This window comes from Oncorhynchus kisutch, linkage group LG15, assembly GCF_002021735.2.
Source record: "Oncorhynchus kisutch isolate 150728-3 linkage group LG15, Okis_V2, whole genome shotgun sequence".
NCBI lineage: Eukaryota > Metazoa > Chordata > Actinopteri > Salmoniformes > Salmonidae > Oncorhynchus > Oncorhynchus kisutch.
Genome location: NC_034188.2, coordinates 5,916,593 through 5,932,392, shown reverse-complemented (window position 1 = coordinate 5,932,392; position 15,800 = coordinate 5,916,593). Strand labels below are relative to the sequence as shown.

The following is a 15,800-nucleotide window of genomic DNA, read 5'->3' as shown; positions in this document are numbered from 1 at the left end:
TCAACACACACTATGCTATAGATCCAGAGATCAACTAACACTATGCTATAGATCCAGAGATCAACAAACACTATGCTATAGATCCAGAGATCAACAAACACTATGCTATAGATCAACAAACACTATGCTATAGATCCAGAGATCAACTAACACTATGCTATAGATCCAGAGATCAACAAACACTATGCTATAGATCAACAAACACTATGCTATAGATCCAGAGATCAACAAACACTATGCTATAGATCCAGAGATCAACAAACACTATGCTATAGATCAACAAACACTATGCTATAGATCCAGAGATCAACAAATACTATGCTATAGATCAACAAACACTATGCTATAGATCAACAAACACTATGCTATAGATCCAGAGATCAACTAACACTATGCTATAGATCCAGAGATCAACAAACACTATGCTATAGATCCAGAGATCAACAAACACTATGCTATAGATCAACAAACACTATGCTATAGATCCAGAGATCAACTAACACTATGCTATAGATCCAGAGATCAACAAACACTATGCTATAGATCAACAAACACTATGCTATAGATCCAGAGATCAACAAACACTATGCTATAGATCAACAAACACTATGCTATAGATCAACAAACACTATGCTATAGATCCAGAGATCAACAAACACTATGCTATAGATCCAGAGATCAACAAACACTATGCTATAGATCAACAAACACTATGCTATAGATCAACAAACACTATGCTATAGATCCAGAGATCAACTAACACTATGCTATAGATCCAGAGATCAACAAACACTATGCTATAGATCCAGAGATCAACAAACACTATGCTATAGATCAACAAACACTATGCTATAGATCCAGAGATCAACTAACACTATGCTATAGATCCAGAGATCAACAAACACTATGCTATAGATCAACAAACACTATGCTATAGATCCAGAGATCAACAAACACTATGCTATAGATCAACAAACACTATGCTATAGATCAACAAACACTATGCTATAGATCCAGAGATCAACTAACACTATGCTATAGATCCAGAGATCAACAAACACTATGCTATAGATCCAGAGATCAACAAGCACTAAAAAACTATTTGCAAGCCAAAACTATTTGCCAAATAGTACCAAATATAAAAACCACTAAGTGCACTTGAGCTTTGGAAAAGCCCAATTTTCTGTCAGCTCCTAAATAACTTTGGGATGAGAAATGGGTTCACACTTCTTCTTCTTTAGTTTATTTTACATTGTTTTTCCCATCTCCAGAAAGACTTGAGAGATACAAAGCCCTTTAACAGATGCGCTGGCGTCTATTTTATGATCTATGATTTTGTAATTTAATACAAGGTTACAGACATGAAAGTATCAGGCATGGGACTCCCTTTTAATGTCTCTGTTTCTAATATAGACTGACTGCTGTTTGAAATTCCACCCCATTCCCTTTATAGTATGCTACTTTTGACCAGGGCCCAAAGGGGGCGCAGTTTCTCTGCGCTTTAGTTCGAGAACTACCAAATGATATACTACTACTATTACCGTCCTGTGAGCCCTGGCTCTGAGACCATCGATGTCAGTCATGTACCCACTGCACTTCTGCATGCAATTTGACGTAATGTTAACTTCTACGGTTTTTACGACCCGACTGATTTATACCTAGAACAACATAGAATGAAAATATAACTCGAGAGTTTTTAGATTCACCATGTTGATCACTAAAACTAGCTAGCTAGCTGACAACAACGACTATGGTTTCTCTGTTTCTCTTTTCTTTGATGGACAGATTTCTGTTTTCCTATTAAGTTTCTGCATCTATAAACCTCTCTTTTCTGTTGGACTGTTTCTGCATCTATAAACTTTCTGTTTCTCTCCTGGTTTAAAGCCTTCTGCTTTCTGTTTCTCTCCTGGTTTAAAGCCTTCTGCTTTCTGTTTCTTTCCTGGTTTAAAGCCTTCTGCTTTCTGTTTCTCTCCTGGTTTAAAGCCTTCTGCTTTCTGTTTCTTTCCTGGTTTAAAGCCTTCTGCTTTCTGTTTCTCTCCTGGTTTAAAGCCTTCTGCTTTCTGTTTCTCTCCTGGTTTAAAGCCTTCTGCTTTCTGTTTCTCTCCTGGTTTAAAGCCTTCTGCTTTCTGTTTCTCTCCTGGTTTAAAGCCTTCTGCTTTCTGTTTCTCTCCTGGTTTAAAGCCTTCTGATTTCTGTTTCTCTCCTGGTTTAAAGCCTTCTGCTTTCTGTTTCTCTCCTGGTTTAAAGCCTTCTGCTTTCTGTTTCTCTCCTGGTTTAAAGCCTTCTGCTTTCTGTTTCTCTCCTGGTTTAAAGCCTTCTGCTTTCTGTTTCTCTCCTGGTTTAAAGCCTTCTGCTTTCTGTTTCTCTCCTGGTTTAAAGCCTTCTGCTTTCTGTTTCTCTCCTGGTTTAAAGCCTTCAGCTTTCTGTTTCTCTCCTGGTTTAAAGCCTTCTGCTTTCTGTTTCTCTCCTGGTTTAAAGCCTTCTGCTTTCTGTTTCTCTCCTGGTTTAAAGTCTTCTGCTTTCTGTTTCTCTCCTGGTTTAAAGCCTTCTGCTTTCTGTTTCTCTCCTGGTTTAAAGCTGTATCCTTTCTGTTTTCCTGGGACCTGCTTCCTTTTGTTTTTGTCTTTCTACTTTTCCTTATTTACTTCTGTTTCTTCTATCCTGCTGTTTTCCATTCATCTACTTGTATTGTACCTTAAACGTTCGGTTCTTTTTCTGCTCTGACTCTTCTGTTGTCGTAGTTTACTGAAGCATATAGTACATTGAACAAATGTATATCTCTGCAGGAAAACCTTTGAAAGCAGTGTATAGACACAGAATGAATGTTTTTTTCCTGAAGGCTAACACACAGTTTAACAGTCGAAGAGCTGGCAGAGTACACAATGGTATACGTACATCAATGCAAAACAGACAATAAGGCCTTTTAAAAGATTCTCTCTGAAGATAAAGAAACACCCTGTACAATATGAGTGATTACACTGCATTTTTTGTGAAGGAAGGGTCTCAGCTTTCAAAAAGCCCCTCAGAGTTAAAAGCATTCAGACAAATGGTATTACCCATGGCCCCTACCTTCAAAAGAATGGTATGACCCATTGGCCTTTCTTGCCTAGCATGAAAACACTCCAGGCTCAAGGTAGAAATTAGCCTGACCTGGTGAAATATACATGGCGAATGCTCAATCAAATGGTATTACCCATGGCCCCTACCTTCAAAAGAATGGTATGACCCATTGGCCTTTCTTGCCTAGCACGAAAACACTCCAGGCTCAAGGTAGAAATTAGCCTGACCTGGTGAAATATACATGGCGGACGTCTGGACTACTAGTAGTCTGGACTACTTTCTTATTTAATTCTCGCTGGCACCAAACGTTAAAAAAGTGTTGACAGGTGACAGAACGCGGTCGGGCCATCAAATAATCGACATCCACATAACTCTGACAGCATTTCCTCGTGGGCGGGGATATTGGACATTTAATCAAAGCCCATTGGTTGATAACTTGTTTTTAACTAGGACAGAAGAATTTATAGACAGATTTTTTCCAACATAACATAGGTACAGAAGATCCCCTTATTGTATGGGACACTTTTAAATGTGCCTTTTAGAGGCCATGCAATTCAAACCTCATATTTAAAAACAATGATTTTCAGTCAAAATAGTTAATATTAATAAAAGTAATAAGAGGGACTAACAGTACAGATAGACGGAAATAAAAACTGTACTATAGAGGCACAGAATAAGAAGAAAAGAAATGGAGGAACTTATTCAAGGAAAGATCCAGTGTAATGGATGGAATATGTGGGAAAATGCACCAAAAAATGGTTTTAATCTTCAACATAGAAATGCTACCAAATTATTTTTTACTGAAACATGTTACAAATGGAGTCACCCGTGATTCATCAAACAAAAAGTACTTTAAGCATAAGTTTTCATTTCAGTCTCCTCCATCTCCACTAACCGAAGTTAATTGTAAGGATTTTCCTCCTATTAATAATGTAAAATGAACAGCAACATAAAGACGAAAAATGTTTTGAAAGAGGAAGCAAAAGTACGTGACAGAGGAACTATACGTGGCAAATAGAAATCAATACTGGATGGTGTTCAGAGATCTATGGGAGGGGTTGAGTGAAGCAATAGGATGGGACTATAAAAACACACGAAAGATAACTAATAACTAACTAATAACTAACTAATAACAACTAACTAATTTAAAATATACTGTGTCCGTAAAATGTACATACACTGAAAATAAGATTTAAACGTAATATGTCAAAAATGTCAAAAGATTTGACTGAGTTACATTTCATATAAGAAAATCAATAAATTGAAATCAATTCATTAGGCCTTAATCAATGGATTTCTGTTGGTCACAGATACCTTTAAAAAAAATAGTAGGGGCGTGGATCAGAAAACCAGTCCGTATCTGGTGTGACCACCATTTGGCTCATGCAGCGCGACACATCTCCTTCACATAGAGTTGATCAGGCTGTTGATTGTGGCCTGTGGAATGTTGTCCCACTCTTCTTCAATGGCTGTGAGAAGTTGCTGGATATTGGCGGGAACTGGAACACGCTGTCGTACACGTCGATCCAGAGCATCCCAAACATGCTCAACGGGTGACATGGCTGGTGAGTAGGCAGGCCATGGAAGAACTGGGACATTTTCAGCTTCCAGGAATTGTGTACAGATCCTTGTGACATGAGGGCCGTGCATTATCATGAAACATGAGGTGATGGCGGCGGATGAATGGCACGGCAAGTGGCCTTGGGATCTCATCAAGGCATCTCTGCGCATTCAAATTGCCATCAATAAAATGCAATGTCCATATCATAATCCCACTGCCATCTGTTCACAACATTGACATCAGCAAACCCACACTAATACACACTGTCTACCACCTATGTAATGGTCATGCTGTTTAATCAGCTTCTTGATGTGCCACACCTGTCAGGTGGGTGGATCATCTTGGCAAAGGGGAAATGCTCACTCACATGTAAACAGATTTGTGCGCAAAATGTAAGATAAATACGCTTTTTGTGCTTATAGAACATTTCTGGGATATTTTATTTCAGCTCGTAAAACATGGGACCAACACTCTACATGTTGTGTTTATATTTTTGTTCAGTATAGTATGTAGAAGCTGGAAGTAGAAGCCTAAGTGTTGTTGTCCATTAGTTTACTCCAATTAGGGGAGGGTGGTAGGGTTAGGGGAAAATAATAATGGAAAATATATTTAAAAATATATATTTTATATATTTACAAAAAATATATATGGGTGATTGGAAATGATGCAGACAATTACATTGATGGAAGCCACAATCTTTCTGCAAGAGTTACCCTTAGGGCCTAGGTACAGATCTAGGATCAGCCTACTCTTTCCAAATCCTAACCTTCACCATGATGGAGTAGAACGCAAACGGTCAAAACTGTCCTGAGATCAGTCTATCCTGCCTATACACACCGTTCACATACAGTGGCTTGCGAAAGTATTCACCCCCTTGGCATTGTTCCTATTTTGTTACCTGGAATTAAAATAGATTTTTGGGGGGGTTTGTATCATTTGATTTATACAACATGCCTGCCACTTTGAAGATAAAAAAATATTTTTTTTTTATTGTGAAACAACCAAGAAATAAGATAGAAAAACAGAAAACTTGAGCGTCTTGTTGCCTTACAACCCTGGAAATAAAATTTGCGGTTAATATCATTTGATTTACGCAACATGCCTACCACTTTGAAGATGCAACATATTTTTATGGTGAAACAAACAAGAAATAAGACAAAAAAACCTGAGCGTGCATAACTATTCAACCCCCCAAAGTCAATACTTTGTAGAGCCACTTTTTGCAGCAATTACAGCTGCAAGTCTCTTGGGGTATGTCTCTATAAGCTTGGCAAATCTAGCCACTGGGATTTTTTTCCCATTCCTCAAGGCAAAACTGCTCCAGCTCCTTCAAGTTGGATGGGTTCCGCTGGTGTACAGTCTACTCTGGTACTTCAATCTTTAAGTCATACCACAGATTCTCAATTGGATTGAGGTCTGGGCTTTGACTAGGCCATTCCAAGACATTTAAATGTTTCCCCTTAAACCACTCGAGTGTTGCTTTAGCAGTATGCTTAGGGTCATTGTCCTGCTGGAAGGTGAACCTCCTTCCCAGTCTCAAATGTCTGAAAGACTGAACATTTCCCTGTATTTAGCGCCATCCATCATTCCTTCAATTCTGACCAGTTTCCCAGTCCCTGCCGATGAAAAACATCCTCACAGCATGATGCTGCCACCACCATGCTTCACTGGGGATGTTGTTCTGGCGGTGATGAGAGGTGTTGCATTTCTGTCTCATCTGACCAGAGTACCTTCTTCTATATGTTTGGGGAGTCTCCCACATGCCTTTTGTCAAACACCAAATTTGTTTGCTTATTTTTTTCTTTAAGCAATGGCTTTTTTTCTGGCCACTCTTCCGTAAAGCCCAGCTCTGTGGAGTGTACAACTTAAAATGGTCCTATGAACAGATACTCCAATCTCCGCTGTGGAGCTTTGCAGCTCCTTCAGGGTTATCTTTGGGCTCTTTGTTGCCTCTCTGATTAATGCCCTCCTTGCCTGATCCGTGAGTTTTGGTGGGCGGGCCTCTCTTGGCAGGTTTGTTGTGGTGCCATATTCTTTCAATTTTTTAATAAAAGATCGAATGGTGCTCTGTGGGATGTTCAAAGTTTCTGATATTTTTTTATAACCCAACCCTAATCTGTACTTATCCACAACTTTGTCCCTGACCTGTTTGGAGAGCTCCTTAGTCTTCATGGTGTCGCTTGCTTGGTGGTGCCCCTTGCTTAGTGGTGTTGCAGACTCTGGGACCTTTGAGAACAGGTGTATATATATATATATATATATATCTATACTGAGATCATGTGACCGATCATGTGACACTTAAATAAAGTCCACCTGTGTGCAATCTAACTAATTATGGTGCTTCTGAAGGTAATTGTTTGCACCAGATCTTATTCATAGCAAAGAGGGTGAATACATATGCAGTTCTTTTTTTAAATTTCACTTCACCAATTTGGACTATTTTGTATATGTCCATTACATGAAGTCCAAATAAAAATACATTTAAATTACAGTTTGTAATGAAACAAAATAGTAAAAATGCCAAGGGGGATGAATCCTTTTGCAAGGCACTGTACTTGTATTTATATTCTTGACTCTGACATTGCTCTTTCTGATTTGTCTTTTTAAACGTATGGATGATCTGTGTGTTGTTATTGTGTTGCTAGATATTACTGCACTTTTGGAGCTGGAAACATAAGCAATTTGCTGCACCGGCAATAACATAAGCAAAAATGTGTATGCGATCAATGCATTTTGATTCAATTTGATTTGTATGGGGGGTGACTTCAGAGTTACACTGGTTCAAGGGTAAAACAAAGCTCCCGAAGAGCCTAGGCAGGGTAACAGTAAATCTTGATAACATTTGCTCAAAGTTCATGTTGTCCTTAGGGCAAAATAGGCACAGATCTAGGATCAGCCTGCCCATGCCAAATACTAAATATAACCAGTAGGGGGTTGAAAAGTACAATACTGACCGTAGATCAGTGTCGTACTCTGAATCTGATCAACACTAGTTCAAGGTGAAAAGAAGGCTCCCCAGGAGTCTTTGCCGGGTATCAGCAAAGCCTGTGAGACCATAACATTATAAGAAACTCTCTTGTAAAAGCAGACCTACAGTACCAAAGCCAACATAGGTCTAGAGAACAGCAGACCTAGAGTACCACGCTCTTCAGGAGCCTAGAGAACAGCAGACCTACAGTACCACGCTCTTCAGGAGCCTAGAGAACAGCAGACCTACAGTACTACGCTCTTCAGGAGCCTAGGGAACTGCAGACCTACCACGCTCTTCAGGAGCCTAGAGAACAGCAGACCTACAGTACCATGCTCTTCAGGAGCCTAGGGAACAGCAGACCTAGAGTACCAAGCTCTTCAGGAGTCTAGGGAACAGCATATCTACCAAGCTCTTCAGGAGTCTAGGGAACAGCAGACCTACCAAGCTCTTCAGGAGCCTAGGGAACAGTAGACCTAGAGTACCAAGCTCTTCAGGAGCCCAGAGAACAGCATATCTACCAAGCTCTTCAGGAGTCTAGGGAACAGCAGACCTACCACACTCTTCAGGAGTCTAGGGAACAGCAGACCTATCAAGCTCTTCAGGAGTCTAGAGAACAGCAGAACTACCAAGCTCATCAGGAGTCTAGAGAACAGCAGAACTACCAAGCTCATCAGGAGTCTAGAGAACAGCAGAACTACCAAGCTCATCAGGAGTCTAGAGAACAGCAGAACTACCAAGCTCATCAGGAGTCTAGAGAACAGCAGACCTACCACGCTCTTCAGGAGTCTAGAGAACAGCAGAACTACCAGGCTCATCAGGAGTCTAGAGAACAGCAGAACTACCAAGCTCATCAGGAGTCTAGAGAACAGCAGAACTACCAAGCTCATCAGGAGTCTAGAGAACAGCAGAACTACCAAGCTCATCAGGAGTCTAGAGAACAGCAGACCTACCACGCTCTTCAGGAGTCTAGAGAACAGCAGAACTACCAAGCTCATCAGGAGTCTAGAGAACAGCAGAACTACCAGGCTCATCAGGAGTCTAGAGAACAGCAGAACTACCAAGCTCATCAGGAGTCTAGAGAACAGCAGAACTACCAAGCTCATCAGGAGTCTAGAGAACAGCAGAACTACCAAGCTCATCAGGAGTCTAGAGAACAGCAGAACTACCACGCTCTTCAGGAGTCTAGAGAACAGCAGATCTCCATAAAGGTTAGTCACCTCAGCTTGGCCAAACTGTGGTAACGTGAGAGGGACACTGGAGACCAGGTATCCTGTTTAGTTAATAAGGAAGCTCACACTCACACACACAGATTTGAGCTGATAGTCTGGGTTGCTATGCAGTCTGTTTTCAGCCCGACCTGTTGTTTTCATGTCAAGGAAACCATGTAGCATTGTTGAAAACAGTTAGGTAGCCAAGCTTGTGAGCTGAATGAATAGAGCTAAATGAATAGAGCTAAATGAATAGAGCTGAATGAATAGAGCTAAATGAATAGAGCTGAATGAATAGAGCTAAATGAATAGAGCTAAATGAATAGAGCTGAATGAATAGAGCTAAATTAATAGAGCTAAATTAATAGAGCTAAATGAATAGAGCTAAATGAATAGAGCTAAATGAATAGAGCTAAATGAATAGAGCTAAATGAATAGAGCTAAATGAATAGAGCTAAATGAATAGAGCTAAATGAATAGAGCTAAATGAATAGAGCTGAATGAATAGAGCTGAATGAATAGAGCTAAATGAATAGAGCTAAATGAATAGAGCTAAATGAATAGAGCTGAATGAATAGAGCTAAATGAATAGAGCTAAATGAATAGAGCTAAATGAATAGAGCTAAATGAATAGAGCTAAATGAATAGAGCTGAATAAATAGAGCTAAATGAATAGAGCTAAATGAATAGAGCTGAATGAATAGAGCTAAAATGAATAGAGCTAAATGAATAGAGCTGAATGAATAGAGCTAAATGAATAGAGCTAAATGAATAGAGCTAAATGAATAGAGCTAAATGAATAGAGCTGAATGAATAGAGCTAAATGAATAGAGCTAAATGAATAGAGCTAAATGAATAGAGCTAAATGAATAGAGCTAAATGAATAGAGCTAAATTCCTCTGTAGATCATGATCAATATATTCAAACGTTTTAGATGGAGAGTTCACTCTATATTTTCCTTAAATAGACCCGGTGGTAGAAAAAGTACTCAATTGTCATACTTGAGTAAAAGTAAAGATATCCTGAATACAAAATGACTCAAGTGAAAGTCACCCAGTAAAATACTACTTGAGGTAAAGTCTACAGGTATTTGGTTTTAATATATACTTTAAATATACTACTAAAATGTACTTAAGTATCAAAAGTAAAAGTATAAACCATTTACAATTCCTTATATAAAGTAAACCAGATGACACAATTTATTTAGATTTTTTTATTCATGGATAGCCAGGGGCACACTCCAACACTCAGACATAATTTACAAACTAATAATTTGTGTTTAGTGAGTCCGCCAGATCAGAAGCAGTAGGGATGACCAGGGATGTTCTCTGTTTAGTGAATCCTCCAGATCAGAGGCAGTAGGGATGACCAGGGATGATCTCTGTTTAGTGAGTCCTCCAGATCAGAGGCAGTAGAGATGACCAGGGATGTTCTCTGTTTAGTGAATCCTCCAGATCAGAGACAGTAGGGATGACCAGGGATGTTCTCTGTTTAGTGAGTCCTCCAGATCAGAGGCAGTAGGGATGACCAGGGATGATCTCTGTTTAGTGAGTCCTCCAGATCAGAGGTAGTAGGGAGGACCAGGGATGATCTCTGTTTAGTGAGTCCTCCAGATCAGAGGCAGTAGGGATGACCAGGGATGTTCTCTGTTTAGTGAGTCCTCCAGATCAGAGGCAGTAGGGATGACCAGGGATGATCTCTGTTTAGTGAGTCCTCCAGATCAGAGGCAGTAGGGATGACCAGGGATGTTCTCTGTTTAGTGAGTCCTCCAGATCAGAGGCAGTAGGGATGACCAGGGATGTTCTCTGTTTAGTGAGTCCTCCAGATCAGAGGCAGTAGAGATGACCAGGGATGTTCTCTGTTTAGTGAGTCCTCCAGATCAGAGGCAGTAGGGATAACCAGGGATGTTCTCTGTTTAGTGAGTCCTCCAGATCAGAGGCAGTAGAGATGACCAGGGATGTTCTCTGTTTAGTGAGTCCTCCAGATCAGAGGCAGTAGGGATAACCAGGGATGTTCTCTGTTTAGTGAGTCCTCCAGATCAGAGGCAGTAGAGATGACCAGGGATGTTCTCTGTTTAGTGAGTCCTCCAGATCAGAGGCAGTAGGGATGACCAGGGATGTTCTCTGTTTAGTGAGTCCTCTAGATCAGAGGCAGTAGAGATGACCAGGGATGTTCTCTGTTTAGTGAGTCCTCCAGATCAGAGGCAGTAGGGATGACCAGGGATGTTCTCTGTTTAGTGAGTCCTCCAGATCAGAGGCAGTAGAGATGACCAGGGATGTTCTCTGTTTAGTGAGTCCTCCAGATCAGAGGCAGTAGAGATGACCAGGGATGTTCTCTGTTTAGTGAGTCCACCAGATCAGAGGCAGTAGGGATGACCAGGGATGATCTCTTGATAAGTGTGTTAATTTGACTATTTTCCTTTCAAAATGTAATGAGTACTGTTGGGTGTCAGGGAAAATTAATGGAGTAAAATGTACATTATTTTCTTTAGGAATGTAAAAGTAAAAGTAAAAGTTGTCAAGAATATAAATAGAAAAGTAAAGTACAGATACCCCCAAAAACGACTTAAGTAGTACATTAAAGTATTTTTACTTAAGTACTTTACACCACTGTAAACAGCATGTGTGTATACCATATGTTGCAGTATGTGCAAGGAGCTCTTGTGAAAGGCTTCTCTCATGAAATGTGTATCACCAAGCTGCACAACACCATGCATTTAACTCTATTTCTGTTGCTGGATCCCCTGGGGATCCTTAACCCCCGGGGCTCCTTAACCCCCCTGGTGCTCCTTAACCCCCCCTGTGCTCCCCTGGGGATCCTTAATCCCCCAGTGCTCCCTCCCCTGGGGATCCTTAATCCCCCGGTGCTCCCTTGGGGATCCTTAACCCCCCGGTGCTCCCCTGGGGATCCTTAACCCCCCGGTGCTCCCTTGGGGATCCTTAACCCCCCGGTGCTCCCTTGGGGATCCTTAACCCCCCGGGGATCCTTAACCCCCCGGTGCTCCCTTGGGGATCCTTAACCCCCCGGGGATCCTTAACCCCCCTGTGCTCCCTTGGGGATCCTTAACCCCCCGGGGCTCCTTAACCCCCCCGGTGCTCCCCTGGGGAGCCTTAACCCCCCGGTGCTCCCTTGGGGATCCTTAACCCCCCGGGGATCCTTAACCCCCCGGGGCTCCTTAACCTCCCGGGGTTCCCCTGGGGATCCTTAACCCCTCGGTGCTCCCTTGGGGATCCTTAACCCCCCGGGGATCCTTAACCCCCCGGTGCTCCCCTGGGGATCCTTATCCCCCCGGTACTCCCTTGGGGATCCTTAACCCCCCAGGGATCCTTAACCCCCCTGTGCTCCCCTGGGGATCCTTAACCCCCCGGTGCTCCCTTGGGGATCCTTAACCCCCCGGGGCTCCTTAACCCCCTGTGCTCCCCTGGGGATTCTTAACCCCCCGGTGCTCCCTTGGGGATCCTTAACCCCCCGGGGCTCCCCTGGGGATCCTTAATAAATACAACAAAAAATACAACAATGTTCTGAGGTCATTCTGTAGCCTACACACTAAGTGTTACCAGTGCTGTTTTGTTTGGTCTGTTGTAGATTTCACTTCTTACAGTCCTGTCAATCAAAAAACACATCTTCCCTCATTTAACATTATCATGGTGTCTTACATTAATGCCTCTATACCCTAGATTAACATTATCATGGTGTCTTACATTAATGCCTCTATACCCTAGATTAACATTATCATGGTGTCTTACATTGATGCCTCTATACCCTAGATTAACATTATCATAGTGTCTTACATTAATGCCTCTATACCCTAGATTAACAATATCATAGTGTCTTACATTAATGCCTCTATACCCTAGATTAACATTATCATGGTGTTTCACATTCATGTCTCTTTAATCTAGATTAATATTATCATGGAGTCTCATATTCATGTCTCTTTAATCTAGATTAACATTATCATGGTGTCTCCCATTCATGTCTCTTTAATCTAGATTAACATTATCATGGTGTCTCATATTCATGTCTCTTTAATCTAGATTAACATTATCATGAAGTCTCATATTCATGTCTCTTTAATCTAGATTAACATTATCATGGAGTCTCATATTCATGTCTCTTTAATCTAGATTAACATTATCATGGTGTCTCCCATTCATGTCTCTTTAATCTAGATTAACATTATCATGGAGTCTCATATTCATGTCTCTTTAATCTAGATTAACATTATCATGGTGTCTCCCATTCATGTCTCTTTAATCTAGATTAACATTATCATGGTGTCTCCCATTCATGTCTCTTTAATCTAGATTAACATTATCATGGTGTCTCATATTCATGTCTCTTTAATCTAGATGAACATTATCATGAAGTCTCATATTCATGTCTCTTTAATCTAGATTAACATTATCATGGAGTCTCATATTCATGTCTCTTTAATCTAGATGAACATTATCATGGTGTCTCCCATTCATGTCTCTTTAATCTAGATTAACATTATCATGGAGTCTCATATTCATGTCTCTTTAATCTAGATTAACATTATCATTGAGTCTCCCATTCATGTCTCTTTAATCTAGATTAACATTATCATGGAGTCTCATATTCATGTCTCTTTAATCTAGATTAACATTATCATTGAGTCTCACATTCATGTCTCTTTAATCTAGATTAACATTATCATGGAGTCTCATATTCATGTCTCTTTAATCTAGATTAACATTATCATGGTGTCTCATATTCATGTCTCTTTAATCTAGATTAACATTATCATGAAGTCTCATATTCATGTCTCTTTAATCTAGATTAACATTATCATGGAGTCTCATATTCATGTCTCTTTAATCTAGATTAACATTATCATGGTGTCTCCCATTCATGTCTCTTTAATCTAGATTAACATTATCATGGTGTCTCCCATTCATGTCTCTTTAATCTAGATTAACATTATCATTGAGTCTCACATTCATGTCTCTTTAATCTAGATTAACATTATCATGGTGTCTCATATTCATGTCTCTTTAATCTAGATTAACATTATCATGGTGTCTCACATTCATGTCTCTTTAATCTAGATTAACATGATCATGGTGCCTCACATTCATGTCTCTTTAATCTAGATTAACATTATCATGAAGTCTCATATTCATGTCTCTTTAATCTAGATTAACATTATCATGGTGTCTCACATTCATGTCTCTTTAATCTAGATTAACATGATCATGGTGCCTCACATTCATGTCTCTTTAATCTAGATTAACATTATCATGGTGTCTCCCATTCATGTTTCTGTACATTTAATCTCTCTCCACAGATGAGTAAGGAGTCCCCTCCGACCCCCACCACCACCCCCACCAGGACACCACAGTTCACCCGTCGATTCAGCAGCCCAGAGGGACCCCCCACTTCCAGGCCCCTCCACCAGGCGACAGCCACCTCCCCTGCCTCCCCACCCTGGGAGATGAGGTGCAAGTCACCCACGGTGGTCAACCAAACCACCAAACCCTTCTCCACAGCCTCTTTATCCAGGCCTAAACAATCCACTACCACCTCACCTATATCGTCTGTATCTCCCTGGGGGTCCCGCTGTCAATCCCCTAATATCAACCAGACAACCAAGCCTTTCTCCACCACCATCCCCAACTCTTCCTCTTCCAGATCCTCTCACCAAGGCACCATCACCTCTCCTCTCTCCCCCTCACCCCTATCCCCTCCCTGGGGTTCCAGATGCCAGTCTCCCATCGTCAGCCCCAACAACTCCAAGGCAAACCATCGCCTGTTAGCCAAGAACATCATCAACGCCGCCAAACGTAAAAACAGCCCGTCCCCAGGTGCTCTGAGCGGCCACAACCTCCCAATCTCCCCACTAGGTGACAACACCACCCACCAGCACCACCAGGGCTACGACCACCAGCACCACTACAGCAGCTCCAAACCCCCCTTCAGCCCCTACCAGCCCAGGGCCATGGGGTGCCAGTCTCCCCCCTTCGCCAGCCCTCCTCCCACCCCTACAGGGGTGATCCGGTCCCCAGTAAGGCTCTACAACACCAGGTCCCTCACTGACTCGGATGCTTCGGTGGAGTCGGAAGACTCTGGCCTGAGGTCTCCAGGACTGCAGCGTACCCACAACACCTGTCCCCGGGGCTGGGGCGGCAGCCTGAGGGTGAAGAGGGGTAGTGTTGGCACCGACCTCTAGGGGGAGCCGGGGAGAGAGGGTCAAGAGAATGGACCATTGAGCTTACCCAATAAGAGAAGAAGAAAACCCAGAGAGGACATTGATAACGGGGACTGGTGGGTTTTGGGTAATTTTTTATTTCATTGATGTATAGAAGCATCTAAGATGGAGGGCTCAGAGCTTGCCTCCATCTAAGATGGAGGGCTCAGAGATATGGAAAGGACTTTGAAAGGAACTGATCTTGTGTGTTTGTTGCTTTGGAGCATCCAGGAGTACGGGAAAATAATGGTGACCACACAGTAAAGAACCTGATGCCCTTACAACGCAGCTGGGACATAGAAGCAACCTGTCTGGTGATTCTAAAGTCAACTAAAACCCACTGATTTGGCTGGCTGGCTATAGAGTCCAGAACCATCAAGCTCAGAGCTAGCTCAACAGTGGGATTACTGAGAGGAGATTGAAGGGACAATTCACTGTTGCCTCTGCCTCTCATTCTTAAATTTTATAAAAATACTTTATACATTTATTTCCCCCCCAAAAAAGTAAATTTAAGTAATTCTAAAATCCAAAGCAACCTGTCTACAATTTTATATTTGGACCGGACCTTGTCTTTGAAAAAATGTAATGTATTTTATTCAGGAATTGCTGAAATGTAAAACTAGGTTACTTGCATTTGACTACGAAAAAAGTTCCATGAAAAATACAATTATTACAGTAGCTTACATATATTTACTGTAAATAATAGTTTATTCTAATTTGTACCGCCCCCCCCCCCCCCCCCCCCCCCCCCCCCCATAAAAAAATTAAGGGCTAGAAGAAAAATACCAA

The 15,800-nt window shown here is 41.4% G+C and overlaps 1 protein-coding gene across 2 annotated transcripts in view; it reads left to right on the top strand.

Annotated features, from left to right (window-relative positions):
- The window catches only part of LOC109884093 (synaptopodin-like), a 63,015-nt gene extending 47,513 nt beyond the window's left edge, over positions 1-15,502 (top strand). For both annotated transcript variants that reach the window (XM_031789512.1, XM_020476099.2), the window contains one exon: positions 14,112-15,502. In XM_031789512.1, coding sequence (XP_031645372.1) covers positions 14,112-14,993 — 882 coding nt within the window. In that variant the 3' untranslated portion in view covers positions 14,994-15,502. The remainder of the gene's footprint in view (positions 1-14,111) is intronic.
- Positions 15,503-15,800: the final 298 nt, after the last annotated feature.